Below are 21,982 nucleotides of genomic sequence, written 5' to 3'. Positions count from 1 at the left end.
GTTTGAGAAAGTATGGTGTGTGTGTCTATAAAACTCATAACTCATAAAACTCTAGTGGTATTGGTAACAAACAGTCTCTGATACAACAATTGTCCTTTTTAATCAGGATGGTACGTGATGTTTATTTACAAAATGTTTTCCAAAGGCAGGTCAGTAAATCAGGCAAAGGTCAGTACATGTAAACAGCTTCTCAGCACAATTCCAGGCAAAAATACAGGCAGTCAAACAATCCAGGTCAATACACGGGTAATCAGAAACAAAAGCACAAAACACTTACAAAACTTTCTGTCTCTCTCTCTCTCTCTCATTCCTTCACTTAGTGCTGTGAGCCAGCCCTTTTTGATCCCAACTACCCCTCCCCTGGGTGACGTCACTTCCCACCGGATAGCTGTCTGGGAGCTGTAGTTTACGTTGGTTCGGCCATCTTGTTTCCGGTAGTGTGAGGGCATAATTTGCCCTCACACGACCCTGCCCCTGGCCTGTGATTGGTTAAAATCTAATCATAGGAGCAAAAATAGATTGAACTATTGCCCTAACATCCTTACACCACCTGGCAATAGTCTCCATCTGTCATGTGATTGCTTCACATCACTTTCGGGCCCCTTTTCAGTGGAGCACCCTTCATTTCCACTCCACACAACAAGAGAAAATGGCTGAATGTGAAAAAACTGCTGAACAGAGATTCTGTGACTTAACAGAAAATGAATTGCAAAACATACTACAAAAGAAAGATGCTCCAAACACTGAAATGGTGATTAAAACATTACTGTCACTGTTTACTGACTTTCTGAAATTCAAACAAATTTAACTAGACGATGTAAACAAATATAATGGTGGGGATCAAAACTGTGTTATGCAGCAGTCAGCAAGCCAGACAGAGAGCTGTACGCCAAAAAGACTTTGATAACTATGCAGTATGAACTTCAAAAACATTTTGTGTTATTTATTTGTTTATTTACTTATGCTGTATCAACTATATTTAAACAAAATATATAAAGCTGTATTTTCTATCCAACCTTGTCTCAATTATTGTCTTGACTTACTCATATATTAAATATGTACTGCAGACTCAGCCATAGTGGAAAATTGAATACCCCTCGGGAAGCCTGCAGCTTTGAGCATTACAGCCCTCTGTCGGTAACAGTAGTCTTCCCTTTGGGCAATCATTTTCCACTTAGTTTTATATACAGACGTGCTCAAATTTGTTGGTACCTTTACAGCTCATTGAAATAATGCTTCATTCCTCCTGAAAAGTGATGAAATTAAAAGCTATTTTATCATGTATACTTGCATGCCTTTGGTATGTCATAGAATATAGCAAAGAAGCTGTGAAAAGAGATGAATTATTGCTTATTCTACAAAGATATTCTAAAATGGCCTGGACACATTTGTTGGTACCCCTTAGAAAAGATAATAAATAATTGGATTATAGTGATATTTCAAACTAATTAGTTTCTTTAATTAGTATCACACGTCTCCAATCTTGTAATCAGTCATTCAGCCTATTTAAATGGAGAAAAGTAGTCACTGTGCTGTTTGGTATCATTGTGTGCACCACACTGAACATGGACCAGAGAAAGCAAAGGAGAGAGTTGTCTGAGGAGATCAGAAAGAAAATAATAGACAAGCATGGTAAAGGTAAAGGCTACAAGACCATCTCCAAGCAGCTTGATGTTCCTGTGACAACTGTTGCAAATATTATTAAGGAGTTTAAGGTCCATGGAACTGTAGCCAACCTCCCTGGGCGTGGCCGCAAGAGGAAAATCGACCCCAGAGTGAACAGAAGGATAGTGCGAATGGTAGAAAAAGAACCAAGGATAACTGCCAAAGAGATACAAGCTGAACTCCAAGGTGAAGGTACGTCAGTTTGTGATCGCACCATCCGTCGCTTTTTTGAGCGAAAGTGGGCTCCATGGAAGAAGACCCAGGAGGACTCCACTTTTGAAAGAAAAACATAAAAAAGCCAGACTGGAATTTGCTAAAATGCATATTGACAAGCCACAATCCTTCTGGGAGACAGTCCTTTGGACAGATGAGTCAAAACTGGAGCTTTTTGGCAAGTCACATCAGCTCTATGTTCACAGACGAAAAAATGAAGCTTTCAAAGAAAAGAACACCATACCTACAGTGAAACATGGAGGAGGCTCGGTTATGTTTTGGGGCTGCTTTGCTGCGCCTGGCACAGGGTGCCTTGAATCTGTGCAGGGCACAATGAAATCTCAAGACTATCAAGGCATTCTGGAGCGAAACGTACTGCCCAGTGTCAGAAAGCTCTGTCTCAGTCGCAGGTCATAGGTCCTCCAACAGAATAATGACCCAAAACACACAGCTAAAAGCACCCAAGAATGGATAAGAACAAAACACTGGACTATTCTGAAGTGGCCTTCTATGAGTCCTGATCTGAATCCTACCGAACATCTATGGAAAGAGCTGAAACTTGCAGTCTGGAGAAGGCACCCATCAAACCTGATTCAGCTGGAGCAGTTTTCACAGGAAGAGTGGGCCAAACTACCTTTTAACAGGTGCAGAAGTCTCAATGAGAGCTACAGAAAAAGTTTGATTGCAGTGATTGCCTCTAAAGGTTGTGCAACAAAATATTAGGTTAGCGGTCCCATCATTCTTGTCCATGCCATTTTCATTTGTTTTATTATTTACAATATTATGTTGAATAAAAAATCAAAAGCAAAGTCTGATTTCTATTAAATATGGAATAAACAATGGTGGATGCAAATTACTTTTGTCAGTTTCAAGTTATTTCAGAGAAAATTGTGCATTCTTCGTTTTTTGTGGAGGGGTACCAACAAATTTGAGCACGTCTGTATGTATGTATATATATATATATATATATATATATATATATATATATATATATATATATATATATATATATATAATGTACACAGTTGCAATTTACATACCCCAAATTTATAAATTTATGGAAATTTATAATTTCTGAAATTTCTCAAACAAATAATTTTAGGAAAAATCTTTTGTAACAAAAGTTTTGCTTTTGTGAATGAGGAAAAAAGTTACAACAAATTGATTTCCACAATTATTTATTTCAGCAATCTTTTTGCAAAACTCCAAAAAAGGTAATTCAAAAGTATTCATTCCCTCTGATGCTATGATAGTATTGTCTACAGGGTGCTAGAAATTTCAGTATGATAATGCAGAACCTAATTCTAGGAAAGTCTAGAGAATGTTCACCTACAATCCAGCATTCTAATGGGGTATTCACACTGGATTTGTTTCAAACGTCCTCAATTCGGTTTGTTTGTTTTGAAACAATGTATCAGTATGCTATCTGTTTACACTTGCCTTGTGTTCAAACGTGCTGAGTTTGTTTGGAAATTAACTGGGGTTCGTTTTCGTGGTTCACTTCTGCGTTTTCCAAGGACTCAGTTCACATGTGTTCATATTGCAGTAATCAATTTTTTAGGCATTTGTATGCATTGCATCTTGGTATTTCAAGATGTTCGTGATTTGAGGGAATACACCTTTTGTGGTAGTAGCACAGGAGAAAATGAAGGAGATAGTGAAAGAGCAATCTCGTCACCTTCACGTTATCTGAAAAAACAGCAGCAGATGAGTGAGATGGCTCGAAGACGATAACGACTGCAGCTACTGAAGCCCTTACTGATGACAGGACTGCATGGCAACAAAACTTCACTGAACGGGTAGGCTATGGTTATTTTTATTTTTGTTAAAATTAATTCTGTGAATAAAGGTGTGCGATCTCATCTCTCTGTGTGTAGTTTACTGGTATTGTATTGGTATCCCTGATTGCTTTAGTTACAAAAAAAAAACAGCCCAGTGAGCCGTTCACTTTCCGAAGCACCCAGAAGAGCACATTAACAAGGCTGTTCCTACACAGGGACGCTGTTAGTATGTGGCAGTAATGAAACACTGCATATCAGAAATGGCAGCATAATGCGTAAAATAAAAATTATAAAATAAAACTGTAGTTAATCAACTACACACAGCGGTCCAAACACATTTGTCAGTCTCTGTTTCATTAGTGTTGTGATGCTGAATGGTGATTGCTTTGCCTAGAGGTAGCAAACATGTACTCTATGCATCTTTTTGAAAGTTTTAATCAAATATAATACAGTAGTTAAGGTCTCCTAAATATCGGTTCACCTAAATACAGTATTTTACTGCTAACTAACTGCCTTATGAAATTTAAATATAATTCTGCTAATTCTTCTCGTTGAGCCTTTCAGAAAACGTAGAAAACATTTTTGTGTTTTTGTGAGCTTTATTGAGTTCACATTGAATTTTGTCGTCAGACCAAATGTCTAGTAACGCCGCATTCTCCTCTGTTGTCCATACAAACCCCTCTAGCCATTTTTCCTCGTGGGTAGTGAAAGAACAACAAAACTACATGGGCAAATGCAATTTCCGGTTACGTGAAAAGTGTGGTTCGTTTCCTGTTTGCAAAAGATCAGGGACCTTCCAGTGTTCACATTCAAGTTTTTTTAAGCGGACCAAACTCGGCTCTTTTGCCAAATGGACTGAAACCACTTCTTCTAGTGGTCTCAGTTTGGTTCGGTTTGGTTCATTTGCCAATCGAACTTTGATGTTCACACTGTTCTCCAAACGAACTGAACCACACTGAGTACGAAAAAAAGCTCCAGTGTGAACAGACCCTTTAGAGTATAAAAGGGTTAGGCATAGGATGATTGCTGTGATTACCAGTAAGTCAATATGGGAAAAAGTAAAGAGCTATCTCAAGACCTTAGGCAGAAAATTATTTATTGTCACAAAGCTGGAGAAGATTACAAAAATATTTCCAAGCATTTGAGTATCCCAATTTCAATAATAATAATTCTTATAATTAATTATTACCCCAGTTTCAATTATTGTTTCTATTATCAAGTAGTACAAGGTTCATGGTACTGTCACAACTTTCCCTCAGTCTGGAAGAAAGAATGTTCACCAAGAACAAGTAGAAGAATTGTGAGGAAGGTTAATAACAATCCGAGATTGACTGCCAAAGATATTAAAAGTGAATTGGCTGCAAGTGAGACTGGGGTTTCCATTTCAACCATAGGTCGAGTATTGCATTGTGAAGGTTGCAGGCTAAGCAGAAAGCCACTCTTAGGAAAACGTCACAAAGACAATCGCTTAAAGTTTGCAAAACGGTATCTGAATGATGGATATGCGTTCTGGTCAAAGGTTTTGTGGAGTGATGAAACAAAAATCTAGCTAGTTTGTCACGGTGATAGTCGTTACATTTGGAGAAAATATGGTGAGGCATACAAAGAAAACACCATACCTACTGTCAAGCATGGAGCTGTTTTTCCTCTAATGGCACAGGAAATTTAGTTCCAGTACATGTTAAAATGGATTCCATAGCATACCAAAAGATATTGGCCAATCATCTGAAACCCTCCGCTACAAAACTTGGTTTAAAGCGCAACTTGACGTTCCAACACGACAATGATCCAAAGCACACATCAAAATCTACTTCAGAATGGTTAAAGAAGAATAAAATCAAGGTTCTGGAGTGGCCTAGTCAAAGTCCTGATCTAAGTCTGATTGTGAATCTTTGGTATGAGTTGAAGAAGGCTGTGCACAAGAGAAGTCCTCGGAATTTGAATGAACTGGAACAATTTTGTGTTGAAGAATGGTCAAAAATCACTAAAGAATCATGACAAAAGCTTATTGACAAATATCCTAATTGCTAAATTATTATTGCTAAAGGTGCCACAACTAGGTATTAATTTCATTTTCCTTGTCAGGGTATGAATACTTTTGAATTACCATTTTTTGAATTTTGCTAAACAATTGCTGAAAAATAATCTATTTCTTTTCCTCATCCACGAAAGCAAAACTTTTGTTACAAAAGATTTTTCCTAAAATTCTTTGTTTTTGAGAAAATTCTAGAAATTATAAATTAAAAATGTAAACTGTTGATTACAACATAACACTATGTACATAACACCGATGAATATATTCACCTTTTGTTTACTTGAACTAGTTTCACATTGTGCCTCAGATACGGATAAACCAAAATGGATTCCTATATTCAAATTGTGGGTTGTGACATTTAGCTGCAGCAAAATTGTTTGCAAACAGAGGCTTAGGAGCTTATAATGTCATACTTTCGAGGTATTTTGGCAGCATCTCAGATAAGTTTTTCAGACTGTAACTTAAAACTTGCAGGTTGGGAATGATGGACATGTGAGCATAGGTGCCTAACCCATGGGGCAGAAGGGGCACGTGCCCTCCCAGTTTGAATATGGGGTGGGGTCAAACTATATATTTTGCATATATTTGGCATTAGTTTTGTCTTTAAAAGGTTTAAAATAAAATTTTAAAAATTGAAGTATTCAGAGGATATGCTACATTTTATAAACAATCACAATTCTCCCTACACAAACATATTGGTCAGCGGTCAGGAGAGACGACTTAGCGAACTATTAACTATAGGCACATATTTTGTATTGCTCCCAAAAATATCGTAAGGAAGAGAGAGTATCAGACAATTATTAAAAGAAAAAAGGTAAGGAAGAGAGAGTGTCAGATAGTTACTAAAAAAAAAAAAAGTTGATGTTGCTGCGGGGCCATGAATTAGTTCAAGTTCAATTCCCATGTATATCTTTTATTTTTTTAACTTAGATTAAGCAGTAGCAAATATATCAAATAGTGGCATTTCAAAATCACATGAGCCTGGTTTTACTTAAGTTGGCTACAATATTTCTTTTCATTAAAAACTTGTAACTTCGTTCTTTGCTGATTTTAATGTTCAGCTTTTACATCGCAACATGTGTTCTTACTAATAATTTAAACTCACATTATTTAATAATAAACATTTAGGTATATTATATAAAAAGTTTGAAATAAATGCTGATTCATAAAAAGGGTGACTCCTCAATATTTACTAAAGGGGTTGATGATACTGAAAACTCTTCTGGAGGAATTGTAGAGTTCTAAGTAATTTAGACTGGAGCGGAAACATTTCACATACTCGCCCGCCACAGTGGCGCATTGTTTTTTTTTGCTGTTTTTATTTATTTATTTATTTATTTATTTTGGTGCCCAAGGATGCGAGAATTGGGAGTGCTAGTGGTGTGGCTGCATTCATGTTTCTCTTGTTAACATATGAGCATGGTTGAGCAGCACTGCCTGTACTAATATCATGAATCAGCTGTTTCAACCAATTAACATTGCCACGTGGGGGCTGGCATTTAGTATTTCAACCAATTATCACTAAGCATTGCCATGCTTATTGTTTCAACATATCAGCACCAAGCATTGGTGCAAGTTGCGAAAGTCTTGTAACAGCTGGTTTTGCTTTGATAATAACTTCGCTCAGCATTGTCTGATGACAGAACGTGAAAAACTGTAGCATACAGCATTACATTTAAAACAAATCTGAGAAAAGAAATGTTTTAACTTAACAAAAATACGTCAATATAGCTATCAATAAACAAGCCATGTTGTAGTGCACACGGGGGTAGAGGTGACACAATCAAATATGAAGACATAACCCCCGATACCAGCTCCTGCAAGGGAGCCAGGTCTTTTGTACAGCGATATCGGTGCTATGCTTCAGAGTGGAAGGTCCTGGGTTCGCATCCCACCTCCGCCTGTGAGAAACCTCTGCCTGCAGGAACCACGGTTCGCCACAAAACTATAACTTTGTACATGTTATTCTTTGTGTTTGTTTAGCACTTCCGTTTAATAAGCTGCATGTTCTAATTACAGGTACTGTATAGCATTGTGCAGATATACTACTAGTGCTACTTGTGTTTGTACTTAGTAAATGCTCAGTTAATAAATATTCTGCATGTTATGTTGGAACACCTGCCCAATTCTGTGGGTTTACAATTACAAAAACAGTAACTTGAAAAGATTGAACAGTAAAAATTTGGTTTCCCAGAGCTTCTGGGAAACCTAATTCTTTTACCTCTGCCCCCCCCACACACACTTATACACAAAGTTAGGCACCCATGCATGTGAGAAAAGCATGGGCTGCCGTATGGAGAGCTGAGAGAATATACACAATGTACTTTGATAGGTCACTTTGAAAATTATGTTCTGCACTGTAAATACATAGAAATCAGTTCTCTGTGATAAATTGCTGTTTGGATGATTTTAAGCCAGAAGTGTCTAAAGTCCATTAAACATGTTTTGCAGGATATGGGTTGCATAGAGTACATAAGGACATTTTATAATGTGCGTTTTATACTGTGCATCACAACAGGTGATCTGATTATCAGCATGGTGCAAGATACAACCTTGTTGGCATCATTAGATCATTGTTAGTATTTGTCTATTGTTAGAAGCAGGTCTGCAGAACGTTTGGTCGGGAGCACCCTGCACGAAGGTTTCGAATTTCGCCGGCATCTGAATTTAGACTCCCATTTGTACTTCTCCATTTCAGACTTCTAAATAAATAATGTCGTCATATTTACTTTAGATTCCCCCCTGATACTGTTACATATTTTCAAATTAATTTAATCTTTAAATTACTATTTTTTTGCACTCTGTCTGAAATCTATTTTTAGGTGTCATTTACACAGCACAACTCCCTCCCAGCACACACCCGCGTGTGGTACAGTACCCAATTCGACCATGTGTATAATTTTTGGTCAGTTACATTTCTAACTCTAACTAAGAGTTTATATATATATATATATATATATATATATATATATATATGTGTGTGTGTGTGTGTGTGTGTGTGTGTGTGTGTGTGTGTGTGTATACACACATATACATTATATATATATATATATATATATAGTAATGTCGGAGCCCGCAGGACTTGCCATTGGTGCTGCATTGAACTGCTGGGGTGCAGGATTTGTGTTGTAAATAATTGTATTTCTGTCTGTCTGTCTGTCTGTCTGTCTGTCTGGTTCCAACCAGGTCCGCTCTTTCCTGCCTGCTGACTCTATATAAGGTGCAGCCTGCGTGCTGTTTTGTGGGGGAGTGTGTTGAGAGAGTGACAGCAGCAAGGGCTAAGATCATTTGCAAGCTAAAACGACGGCACTTACAAGCGCCAATCCATTTCTACAAAACAACGGCACTTTCCAGCGCCAAAGAAATCCCTTGTTGCAGTGTCTCTCTCTTCCCGCAGAACCCATGGCAAGCTGCCACCACAATATACTATATATATATATATATATATATATATATATATATATATATATATATATATATATATATATATATATATATATATATATATATATAAATTAGAGATAGAGAGAGATAGATATAGATAGATATTCATTCGTTTTCAAAAACTAATAAAAGCCATTATATTGCTCAGAACCCAGGCAGAGACAGCATAGCAGCAGCAGTAGGAGGGCATGGCCCGTGTGTGTGCCTTTATTCTACAGCAAGACGTTACACTATGTAATACGTTAAAGTAAAAAAATATCCCAGGAGTAAAGAATATGTTGTGTAGGGTTTACTTCTCCTCAGTGACTTAACTACAAAACAAAGGATGCCAAAGAGCAGTTCAAGTCAAGTTAAACGTTGTTTTGTTTATTCCCAAAATAAATAGCACATAAAGTTGACACCACTTTTTATTTATTTTTTACTTTTTTCATTCCTTGCTATTGCCGTTTCTTCACAGTAAACAGTGGCCATAGACACGTTTTTATAAAGTAATAACATGAGGTTTTCTTGTGCCTTTTTGTAGCTGAACAAGCAAAATAAAACACTTCAAATAAACATGGAAATGTTGTTGTGAAACAAAGGGGAAAAAAATATATTTGTTTGGATATATAATTCACTTTTCCCTAAATTTTTAGTAAAAATATTGAATGAAAAAACAAACAAACAAACAAACAAAAAAACACATCACTCAAAACGAGGGGCATTTTTGACATTTTTCCAGTAAAGAAAGATATGTTTGTTTTAAAAGTGTGCTGTGTCTTAGGTACAACCTACAATAATGCTCACACACAGACTCCCCCCTACCTTGACCTAGTGTCCTGAAGGTTTGCAGTCTGTGCCGTGAAGATTTTTGACATTCGGCTACTGGTTATTATTATTATTATTATTATTATTATTATTATTATTATTATTATTATTATTTGTTTATTTAGCAGACACCTTTATCCAAGGCGACTTACAGAGACTAGGATGTGTGAACTATGCATCAGCTGCAGAGTCACTTACAACTACGTCTCACCCGAAAGACGGAGCACAAGGAGGTTAAGTGACTTGCTCAGGGTTACACAGTGAGTCAGTGGCTGAGGTGGGATTTGAACCGGGGACCTCCTGGTTACAAGCCCTAGAAGAAAAGGAGTTGTTTTTGTACTAACGTTCTGTTTTATATGTTGCTACGCTTTGTCTGTGTCCCTGCATTCCATGTAAAGTTACTGAGAAGGACATGTTACTTATTTGGGTGCGATATGTGGAGGTTGTTGGTGTCTTGTACTCTTCCTGTGTCTTGTAATCTCTTGCAGTAATATATCTTATTAGCAGGGTGTGTGTGTGTGTGTGTGTCAAATTCATGAATTGTTAGGGTGTTTATTAGAAAGACCCAGGAGGATACCAAAGCTGTAATGGAGAAAAGTTACACAAGAAAGAATTGGTGAAGAATGATGTAACCACAGGTTAGGTATAAAAATACTTGTTTAGAGATGTTTGTTAGACCAGAGGAATGAAGACTGCGCACTCTGTTGTCTGCGAAATTGGTAATTATGCACATTGTAATGCATTTTTTGTATTGCGTGCTGATTTTGAGGTTTAATAAAATATTAGTATTAAACTGATTAATTATTATATTGAGCAACTCACTCTGGGTTAATCCACAAGATAAGACTCACACCATTGAGCCAGCAACAAGGATAAGCTAATTGTATTTGAATAACTTCAGGCAGCACAAGAAGTTGCTGACAGTACTGCCTTGTTTCCAGGGAGCCAGTGTAATGACATGTTTTGGTTAGACGGCTAATGGTGTTACTCATACTTTTGAATACCGTTGCTTGTCATTAAAAGTAGGGCTGATGACTATTGCACCAACTGTTAACTGCTTCACATTTTACCCTTCTGCTGATGTCACACGTATCGGCTTTCATTCTTACAACTCTGCTGGGGTTTACCGGGTTCTGTTCACTGCAGCGCTCAACTTGTTTTGCAAAATAACTCAACCTGGGCAAGAGCAGTGCAGCCAAGTAAATTATACAGCAAAGATGTGTCCATTATAAATAGTGATCAAGTAATTCAGTATTGAGGGGTAAATGTCTGCTTTTTATCTGATACATACCGAAACATTGTAAACACCCAGCTGTTGCACACCAGCTGAATGGAATTTCACACTGGGTTTCAGAACTACCCTCAATGAAGTAGATTATTGATCAACGCACATTAACAGGTGCAGGTGAGATCTTTCACATGATTGTTTTCACTTTGGGACTGCTGCCGTGCCAAGTAAGAAGTAGCCTAAAACTCATTTTAAAACAATACAATTTACAAAATTACTATATTAAATGAGTGCTAAGTGTTTTGAGTGTATTCCCATGCTACCAAGGAAATAAAAACTGGACTCACAGCCTTGCATTTCCCTTTTTTGTTTGGATGGTGGTGTGTTGTACGTGTTTGCTGTCCCTGAGGGCATGACTGATAAACATTTGTGGGTCATACACTAAGTGTGAACAGTTTTGATTCTGTCAGCTTCAGTGCACAAGGGAATTAGTCAGTTTCCTTTTGATATGTGTTATCATAGCTGTTGCCTTGGGTTGCTGTACAGCGTTAATATTATCTCTAGCTTATCAGTTGTCAGGGCTTTAGATTGAACTGAAATAAAATATGATATCTGGAGAATTGCTGGTTTTAATTGAACAATAAAGGTGGTTATACCATTAAATGTTATGTTGTTACATAATCTGTTTATTAGGATATGGTTTCATTCCAGAGTGTTCTGTAAGCTGTTGCGTACTGCTTGTGGTATTGCTGCTGTACTGATTTGCATTCTGTGAATGCTGCTGAGGTCTTCAAGGTTGTAAAGAGGTGTTGGATGATGCGATTGTCATGACAGTCCTACGTGTTGGGCATTGTGGCTAGTGTTTGACCAACCTTTCTCTGCTATAAGGAAATATATCATTCTGGTCTGCTGCTGTGAAGTGGGCACAAGGAAACCCCCTGTGGTACATCTAAACCAGTAAAATCTGCACCATTATGAGGCTCAGCTATACTTTAATGAAGCTTAAGCAGCCAGCTTTGGTTTGCTCCTTCATTGTACTGAGTTGCAAAACTTGGCGGTATAATGTTTTACAGTATATGGTCTTAAAAACCCTTCGCCAATGGTTCTCTTTTCCTCACCAACGTAGCATTTCTTGGCATGCTGGTCATACAGTAAAGAGTCACCTGACTGCATGACAGTTGTGCCAATGGTAGCTGTGATTGCACATTTGTCCACAAAAGTCAAATGTAGATGTAGAACTTGACTGTGTTTTAAGGAGAGGCACCCAAAATATTGATAATTCTTCATGAGTATTCAATTTTGGAAACCGCCGCCTACAGTACCTTGAAAATCAAAGCAAATCAAAAAGCAAGAGTATCTAGTGTGGTGCCACTGTTGGGACATCCCGGGACCAGGTACATTACAAAGAGGCTCTGAAGCTTAATTCTTATTTGAATTTGTAATATTGTTTAACTGGATATCTCCGCTACAGTGGTCTTTTTATAAGGGGTTCCCGAGTGACTCATCCAGTAAAAGAGTGTAGGATGCGCCCTATAGTCTGGACGTCATCGGTTCGAGTCCAGGCTATTCCTTTGCCGACCAAGGATGGGAGCTCCCAGTGGGCGGCGCACAATTGGCCGAGCGCTTCCCGGGGGGGAGGGAGGGTTAGGTCGGCCAGGGTGTTCTCGGCTCCCCGCGCACCAGCGACCCCTGTAGCCTGGCTTGGCACCTGTGGCTTGTCTGTAAGCTGCCCAGGGCTGCGTTGTCCTTCGACGCTGTAGCTCTGGGTGGCTGCACGGTGAGTCTGTAGTGTGAAAAAAAAGCGGTTGGCTGACGGCACACGCTTCAGAGGACAGCATGTGCTCCTCTTTGCCGCTCCCGAGTCAGCGTGGAGGTGGTAGCGGTGAGCTGAGCTAAACAAAAATAATTGGACACTATTAAATTGGGGAGAAAACAACAAAAAAACTAATTGACGACTACTACATTTTTATAAAAAAAAAAGAAAGAAAACAGTAGTCTCTTTATTTTATGCTGTCTTTAATATATGATTCACACTGTTTTACTTTTACTATAATGCAACATTTACTGTACTTAAAAGTAAAAGAGATAATACTGTACCAGTCAAGTATACAAATGTTTTGGTGTGTTGTATTTCCCAATTGTTGCAGGGTAGTGTACAATTTAAACCTGCAAGCAGTACATTTTGTGCATCAGTTAAAACCATGTTGTGTTCTTTGGACTTGCAAACAAGCTTTTTGCTATTAATGCTTTATCGCTTGTATCACTTGTTTTGCAAGTTAGCACTTTACTAAATAATCGTATTTGTTTGTTTTAATACAATATTTTGTAATCTTGGTAAACAGTTACAGAAATGAACACTCTTCTAACCATAGCACAAGGCAGTTCAATTTGCCAAGTAATGGATGTCCATCATTCAATTTTTTGTAGTTTCTTTTGTAACAGTGTTGAGACAGCTGTATAAACATTTTGTGTAAAAATATACTTTTCTGCAATATTAGTGCAGTACATCTAGCAAATTAAAATTTGTACCAGTGAAGTTTCATTTTTTTTTCAGTTTTTTTTTTTAATTCTGTGACTAAAAACACACTCTGGGACAACAGATGTACAGAAAGATTTACTTAAATAGTTGTAGATTCAGCTTTTATAGCCTAAAATTTAAACATTATACACAATATCAAAATACTGTTACTTTGTGAATATAAAACCAAGTTTTTTACAAAGCTATTTACAAGCAGCTCAAGTTTGTTTGTTTGTTTAAAGGTGTTTTTAACAGCTTTGTAAATTAACAGTGATTTCCCCCCCACCAAAACTTGTTTCCAAAGGCCTTCATAAATCAGACCCTTTCTGTGGAAATTGAGGACAGAAGCTTTTTTTTAAATTTAAGAAAATCGTCTGTGCCACAAAACCCTATTGTGACTTACATAAGAATAACTTGCACTGTGGTTTGTAAAGAGGAACCGAGAAACCATACTGTTTCAGATGTGCAGTGGCCTGGATCGTTGGTCACATATTGCTATATTGCATGATGCTTTATAATGTCTCAAAATTGAGATAATCATGTGTAATATTTCACCAGCCTCTGGTATAATTCTGTGGTCATTTACTGGGAAATGAGGCTTATTATCATTACAGTTTCGTCACCACTCATATACCACAGTCGTACAGTTAAGGCAAAAGTCATGAAAACAATAAAGTTTCATACATACAAAGCATAAAAAAATGCATCAAAAATGAAAGCATGATTAATTATGTAACAAAAATTGAACTTAAAAATGTTATATAATATATTCCAGTAAATGCATCCCTGTTTTAATGTCTGTAAAATCTTCCGTACTGTGCTCTACACTTATCATGCTTTTAAACACATTTACATTTTTTAAATAGCAAGAATAGATTTTGAATGTATGAGTTCTCTTTTCAAATGTCAACTTGTATCATCAGTTCCTGAAAACACTGCAGTTCAAAACCCTTGTTGAAAAGCCAGGTTCCTAGTAGGGTTTAGTCTTAGTTCTTTCCATGATCATTTCGAAACTTTCGTGAGGAAACAGGAGCAGAGATTTTGGGATCAGATGACGGGTCTCTCAATGAGCAGCTCCTTTGATTCCCTGGTGGCATGTACTACCAGCTCATAGACAGGAGCAGGGGCAGCCGGCCAACTAGCAGATTCTTAGTGTCAGGAATATAAAGGCAGGGTTGTCAGGCTTTCAGAAAGCTGTGTTCTCTGAGGCATTGTTTCTTGTTAATGGTAGCTCGCAGCTGGAAAGACTGTCAAAGCTAAGTAACCTACATTTACACAGAGAACAGATCCTATAAGATGAAGACATGAGCTTTCACAGATATGTCGGACCTTTCCTTGAAACTGCATGTTGTCTCCGACTAAATGATGAGATTGCACCTACTCAGGATCTGATATTAAACTGTGTAATGTGCTGGGAAGAAATGCATAAGTGTATGTAGGTGTGTACAGTAGGTGCTTCGTGGTTCAGCTGCCTCTTGCATGTTACAGTAGATGTACAACTGTAGGTCTGCATTCTGAACACCGCCCCAGACAATGCAGCTTAGAGGTGCAGCCAGATCAGCTAGAGCCTGCTGTATCAGGTCATCTGACAGTCGTGTGCTTTAGGATGAGCTCCAAACTGGGATACAGTAATTATACTGTAGTTGCGGCAGTGCAATCAAGCGCAGGTTGCCTGGAGATCAACTCTGTGCAGGAAGGGACTTCTGGAGCAGGATGGAGCACAGGTATAGTAGATAAGAGTCAAGTATAGAGGATAAATCCACAGGCACATTCAATACTGTATGCTGATTGTACATTTTGCAGTTGTTACCATAGCATTGAAGCTTGTCGCTGGAATGTGTGAGGACACATTACACAGCCCCGCTCGAGTGTCTTGTTTGGGTTGGCAGGTTATCTGAAAGAGCACCAGAAGAATTTAAGAAAATACTGTATTTGTGACTGTGTGTGCTGTTGTGTTATCAGGGTTATTTCAGGTACTGTAAAAAGTAGCCTACGTGATTTCAGAGGGCTGGCAAAAGCAGTCATGCACAGTAAGACAAGTGTCCATTTATTATTATTTTTTTTATATAGTTGACAGTAGTTACAGGTTTAACTAGAGAATCCTAGATGATAACTGTAGAAATCTTTTTTAGTTTTCCAACCATAAAAATGTGCTACGTGTAAATGTAAAATATACTCTTAATAGTGTACAGGTAATGTTTACTGAGGGTTCTAGGCAGTATTACGAGACACATTTTGTAAAATAGAAAATATGAGTTATAAATAGTGTATTTACAATTGCGTTCAAGAAGTCTTTGAATATGGTCTTGGGTCACGCTATCGTTTCTGTTACTCTAGAATTTCTGTTATTTTTTTAAAATCTATTTTCTTTAAACTTTTGTTTTTATTCACACAAACAGCTGGGCATCTTCTGAATTGGACCTGACCCAGATTCGGCTGATCGTATATCAGGATTGTGAGCGCAGAGGCAGACAGGTGCTGTTCGACTCAAAAACGGTCTGCAAAATCGATGAATCAGCTCAGGTATTTTTTTTTTTTTTCAACAATTGATTTCATATCATTGCTTTGCAAATCCTTTTAACATGTGCAGTTACATTTGTATGATGTAATGTGATAACTGGTAAATAAGGAAATGTGCTTTAATGATGTATCTTTTGACTACACCTGAATAATCCACTGCATATATTGTTCATAAAACTTTAAGTCATGAGTTATTTAAAGAAGGTTTTTTAAATCTGTTTTTATGAATAAAATTAAGCTTGATATTCAGCTTGTAGACTGGTGTTAAACTACTGTTCTAGACTGTTGTGAAAAGGAATACAGTAACTGAAGTCCAGAACAGTCTCTGCATATTAAACTTATTTTGTAAATTATGAATTTGAAAACAAAAGAATCCTTGCAAACACAGTGGACCAATGAACTGATGAAAATTGAAAACTTTATTACGTCCTCTGAACATCGAGGTAACTTGTGGATACACCAGTGCCTGTCATCTCTGTCATATAATACTATATATTGTTGTTTTGTTCACAAAAGCATGTGTCTTATCCTAAAATGGTCTTAAAATGGTTCTGTAAATTTCTTTGAATTCAGCGTCCCCTATCTGTTTCTCCATTTTGTTTTGCGTAGTGTAGGTATAAAGGATGCTTTGAATTAATTAACATTCAACAAGTTGTTGCCTATTTACTGGTGGCATCCTAATCAAAAACATGATTCTGTGTGCGGTTTTATCATAATATTATGTGGCAGAAGTACTGTAAATGTGTTGTGATTGCCTTGTTAAAAAAAAGGCTTGACTGCAGTGTTAAGAGTTCTGTCCTATTGAACTGCGAACTATCACATGCTTTATAATCCTGACTGGTAAGGATCTCATGACAAGTCTGACTGATCAGCTGCTAGTCTGAATAAATAGGTCAGAGCATTTAACACCAGCATGTTTGAACTGTCCACTCATTTGTTGCCTGTGGATTTGTGGTCATAAAGCTGCCTTCATTGCAGAGCTCAATAACTTATTTAGGTCATTCGCAGAGCTGATTTAGATTCTGGAATTATGTCCACCCTGAGTTTACAACATGTTAAGATGTGTTAAACTACACCTTTCTATTTAGATATACAGGATTGCACCAACAAAAGAAACCATTAAAGAGTACATAAGGACCTTTTTATTTTATTGTGTTACATGTTCCCATGTGTTGCTACAACTGTTTACGCAAGGTGTATGTATTATTTTATTATTTATTTATTTTTTTTACATTTTGACCACTTTTTTTTAACTTTTAAATTGCGTTCCCTGCCACAAGATGGCTTCTCATGTACATGCATTGGCCTCTCAGAACTACATTTCCCATCATCCTCCTGCTCACATATGTAACTGAGATGGATTTACCAGTGAGCAGGCAGATAATGGGGAATGTAGTTATGAGAGGTCCATGCGGGTACAGGGGAAGCCATCTTGAGGCAGGAATCCAATTTGCAAAAAAAAAATTAAAACAATACACACACCTTACGTAAACAGTTGTAGCAACACATGGGAACATGTAACACAATCAAATAAAAAGGTCCTTATGTACTCTTTAACCCTTTTGATAGGGTTTGGGACCACCGTGTGCTGCCAGGGTGATACTGATTTGGTCAGTAAGACTATATAAATATGACAGCATTATATTTATATTTAGTCAAATTAAGACTAAGAAAACACTGTGAAAACAGATTGGAGATCACTTCTTCAGGTGGACGGCATTTTGGAGAAATACTCACACTATCTTTTTTTATCTTTTTTTTAAAAACATTTTTTAAGCAGACGCTTTTATCCTACCTACAGAGGCTAGGGGGTGAACTACACATCACAGCTGCTGCTGCAGAGTCACATACAATAGAACGGATAAAAGATTAAAAAGCGTTTGTTCACCTGGTTATATATTCTATATACTATTGCAGGCCACTTCTACAGTAGATGACGTGGAACAGAGCACGTACTTTGTGGTTTCAGTCATGTGGTCGATAAAAGGCACATGACTACAATTGTTCCTACATTTATTATGCTCTAACAGTCACACTAGGAGTTTTAGATAAACAAGAGTTACATAAACACATCACTAGGAAAACACTGCTTGAGTGGACTACAACTCTTTGATAAACTGAAAACTAAATGACACTGCCATTTTGTCCTTCCTGGCTGTGGTTTATGTTCACCATACATTTGTAGCACTTAAAGTGTAAGTAGCGGGATTCTGAAAAATATCAAGTTATACGTCCCCATGTGTTGCTACAACGTACCAGTATTTTTTGTTAATGCTTTACACTTAAGTCTGCTTTAAAGCTCTTTTCAAAATGCCAGCTCTAGTGCACTAGGGTTTGAGATCTGTCCTCTAAATCAATGCAGGAAGAGCTATTTTAAAAGTAAATACATAAATAAATAAACATTACAAGAAGTGCTCTGGCTTTTCTGTTCCGTATTACATCATGGATCGTTATTGCTGTGTTACCTGTTTGACAATGTGGGCAATAATCCTTACACTATCAGTGCAGTAGAGTGGCCATTTTGAAAAGAGCTTTGAAACCGACTTTAAAGTTGTGAGTGTAAAAAGTTGTCAGGATGTTAATAATGAAAAGAAAAATGACAGGTACATTATTTACAGGTACTTACTATTTAATGTTCCCTGGAGCTTTGAATTACATTGCCTGAATTAAATTGTTAAATTCAGAAATAATTCACACACACACCACACACACACACACACACACACAATTGAAACATTTACAGTTGTTATTGGTTGCAAACTGCAATAAAACTGTCTGAATCTATAAAGACAGTTTAAAGAAAACTTACTGTAAAGGGACATTGAAAAATTCCTAAACTGACAGAATGCTTGAGTAGTTGAGAATTGAACTAGATCTGTTTCAAAAGGCATGCATAAATATATATATTTGGAATTTTGTTTTAGCATTATTTAATAACCTAGCCTTGTATCCACAGCAGTATGCTTTCAGGTGCATCTATTACGAGAGGTGACCACTTGTAAACCGTCATGCTTTGCAGTACTTATAGTTGTATGACTGCCATGCATGCCCTGTAATAATGTTCCATGTTAACTTAAAATTGTAATTGTGTAACGTTGTGACTCTTCATGCAGGGTTTACAAAATCAGTACTTGCACATTCAGAGAATTAGTGCCCTTTTCAGTGTTTTCTTCTTCTTTTTTTTTTTTTTTTTTTTTTTTTTTTTTTTTTTTTTTTTTCTTGGCATAGAAGAATGCAGAAGATGTTCAGGCCAAGTGCTGCCAGACCAACAGGAGTGGAGCCTGCACCATCAATACCCAGAATGCCCCATCGGCTGGTAGACCCAATGAAAAAGAACAGCTGCCGAGATACCAAGTAAGAGACCTGTTTGTTTTAATAAAATTACTTGTCTGCCTTGATTTTTGTGTTTTTTTTTGTCTTATTTATTTATTTTTTCAACCATTCTGAAATAGACCCAATTCTGGGTTTTAGTGTTTAACATATTTTGTTTTAATTTGAGTACAGTATACAAGGCCTGCGTCTGATGTCAACATGCTTGGTGAAATGATGTTTGGATCAGTTGCTATGAGCTACAAAGGTTCCACATTAAAAATCCATTATATACGGTAAGTTTGACTATAAAACTGCCTTCTTGTTTTACATACACAGTTTATCAGCCAAGCTCTAACCGAATTTGATTTCTGTTGTTATTTTAGCTCCCCTCCTCAGCTGATGATCAGTAAAGTATTTTCTGCTAGAGTGGGCAGTGCCAGTGGATGTACAAACACGTAAGAAAGGCATTGTTTGCGAAATGTTACATTGTTTTATACAGTAGTTCAGAATGTTGCTATTTCTAACAGCCCTGCCATAAATGTGATTATTTGGGGAGAGGTTGAAAAACAGAAGCAGGTTCTTATCACCCGTAACAATGATATAACGGAGACACACTTAAGTCACACTTCGCTTTTTAAAGAGACTAGAAGCAGCATTACTATTTGTAAAAAATATATAGAAAATAGTTAAAGGGTGTTTTTTTGCTAAGATTTGGTACAGTTTCTGTGTGAAAAAATATACATAACTCTGTCCTGGGTTTCAGAACAATTAAGTATGTTATTGAAGTAATCAGGGGCCAGGAGTTTGATGTTAAATCAGTTGTTCCTCCTTATGGCTGTGTAAACTCCTTTTAGTAAACCTGCAAACTTTGGTGTGACTTATTCATGGTGATCAGTTCAGTACAGATTTACCAGTGACCTGGCACCTAGTCATTTTAATAATATACCTAAACAAGGGAAGTTCTGAAACACAGGACTGGTTGTAGGGCTAGTGCAAGCTTCAGGCCCTGTACTGTTTGACTGATACATTTATGTAAACTGTTTTTAGGAATAAGTTCTGATCTCTCCATGTGCCACCCTATAGTTCTCAAGGTTGATTCAATGAACCCACTGCATTTGAAAAAAAAGGCTGGTATTGAAACTAGATGAGTTTAGCTGGAAAACTGTGGTCGCCTTTAGGAACTACAGAAGTATTGGACTGTGCAAGCACGGATTCATAAATAATCAGTACACTACTTCATTATCTGTTTATACAGGTTGCAAGATAGCTTTGAATACATCAACCTGGAATCCGGTGTCGGAAAGTCGTGTCCAAATCCGAGCAGTTTGGGTAGCATAGGTAAGAACAAAATTCCTCTTAGTTGACTTTTTAGATCATTTTTTTTTTTAATTCTTGCTGGATTGTGTGTATTCTTGATATTTCCTGTGCCTCTTTCCGGTCTTTTGCAGTATTACAGCAACAAAGTGCTGCCTGACACTCCTGACCCAGCTCCGTTCCACCTCATTCGGAGCGCTTCTTTATTTGCAGGTTTGTGTGGAATGCTGAGCCCAGTGTGACCCACACAATACACTTTGTGCTTCTGCTAATCATAGCATGAACTCCGTCACCAATCATTGAAGTCAGAGGGCTGCAGGCACTTGCATTGTACAAGCACAACACCCTTTACACTTAAACAAATAAAAGATTGGATTAGATAAACAATATAAAGTTATTTTTTTTATGTTCTGTCAAATCCCACCTATGACATTTTCAATATTTATAAAAACAAAATAAAAGTTTCCAAAAGCCAACCAAACAAATAAGCCTTGTCAGAACATCATATTTATTGATAGTCACCTTTAAACAGTAACTGCCACCTCAAAAATCACTATTGAACTGTAGCCATTTACTATACTGTACAGGGTTATCTTCATTGCAACATTTGTTTATCCTTGTCTCCTATTAAATTACATTTGTCATACTCACAAACAAATCGTTTTGTCTGTGTCCTCAGAAACCGCTGTGCTAAGATATTCCATTATCTCGTGTGTTTTTTGATTAGTGTAGGCTGTAGCTGCTGGTGTTTTTGTTTTTCAAATCTGTCTTGTTCGGTTCCATGGTCTTTCCTTAATGATGGTTCCTGTATTGTTTATATCGCAAGCCCCTAACCCATGTTGTGTTTACATCACACAGACTTCACCCATCTAAAAAAATACTGCATGGAACATTCTTGTCTTAAAGCAGTGTGGTGTAGTCTGCAAACAGATATGAAAAAGTATATTGCTTTAAATGTAAAGAATTAAAAAAAAAAAAAAAAAAAAAAAAAACCTTTTTTTGCTGTGCACTTATTTTATGATGTTTGCAGTCATGATGTGGTTTATATTTACTATTTTTTTTTTTTTTTTTTTATAAAATATTTAAAGTAATTATATTATTTCTTAAGATTGTGTTAAGGTGATTTTACCGGAGTTCAGGAGCTG

At 37.1% G+C, this 21,982-nt stretch overlaps 1 protein-coding gene across 5 annotated transcripts in view; it reads left to right on the top strand.

Annotated features, from left to right (window-relative positions):
• The window catches only part of LOC117420563 (folliculin-interacting protein 2-like), a 51,996-nt gene that overhangs the window by 8,357 nt on the left and 21,657 nt on the right, over positions 1–21,982 (top strand). The window contains exons 1-6 of one of the 5 annotated variants that reach the window (XM_059031410.1): positions 14,951–15,415; positions 16,091–16,214; positions 19,443–19,565; positions 19,716–19,816; positions 19,907–19,978; positions 20,779–20,861. In XM_059031410.1, the coding sequence (XP_058887393.1) occupies positions 15,405–15,415; positions 16,091–16,214; positions 19,443–19,565; positions 19,716–19,816; positions 19,907–19,978; positions 20,779–20,861 (514 nt within the window). In that variant the 5' untranslated portion in view covers positions 14,951–15,404. Of the gene's footprint in view, positions 1–14,950; positions 15,416–16,090; positions 16,215–19,439; positions 19,566–19,710; positions 19,817–19,906; positions 19,979–20,778; positions 20,862–21,982 lie in introns of those variants that run through there. The other 4 variants (XM_034034018.3, XM_034034017.3, XM_034034016.3 and 1 more) reach the window with 4 other exon arrangements.

The sequence above is a fragment of the Acipenser ruthenus genome, chromosome 1 (genome assembly GCF_902713425.1).
Source record: "Acipenser ruthenus chromosome 1, fAciRut3.2 maternal haplotype, whole genome shotgun sequence".
NCBI lineage: Eukaryota > Metazoa > Chordata > Actinopteri > Acipenseriformes > Acipenseridae > Acipenser > Acipenser ruthenus.
The sequence above is the reverse complement of the archived record's forward strand: the minus strand, read 5'-3'. Positions and strand labels throughout refer to the sequence as shown.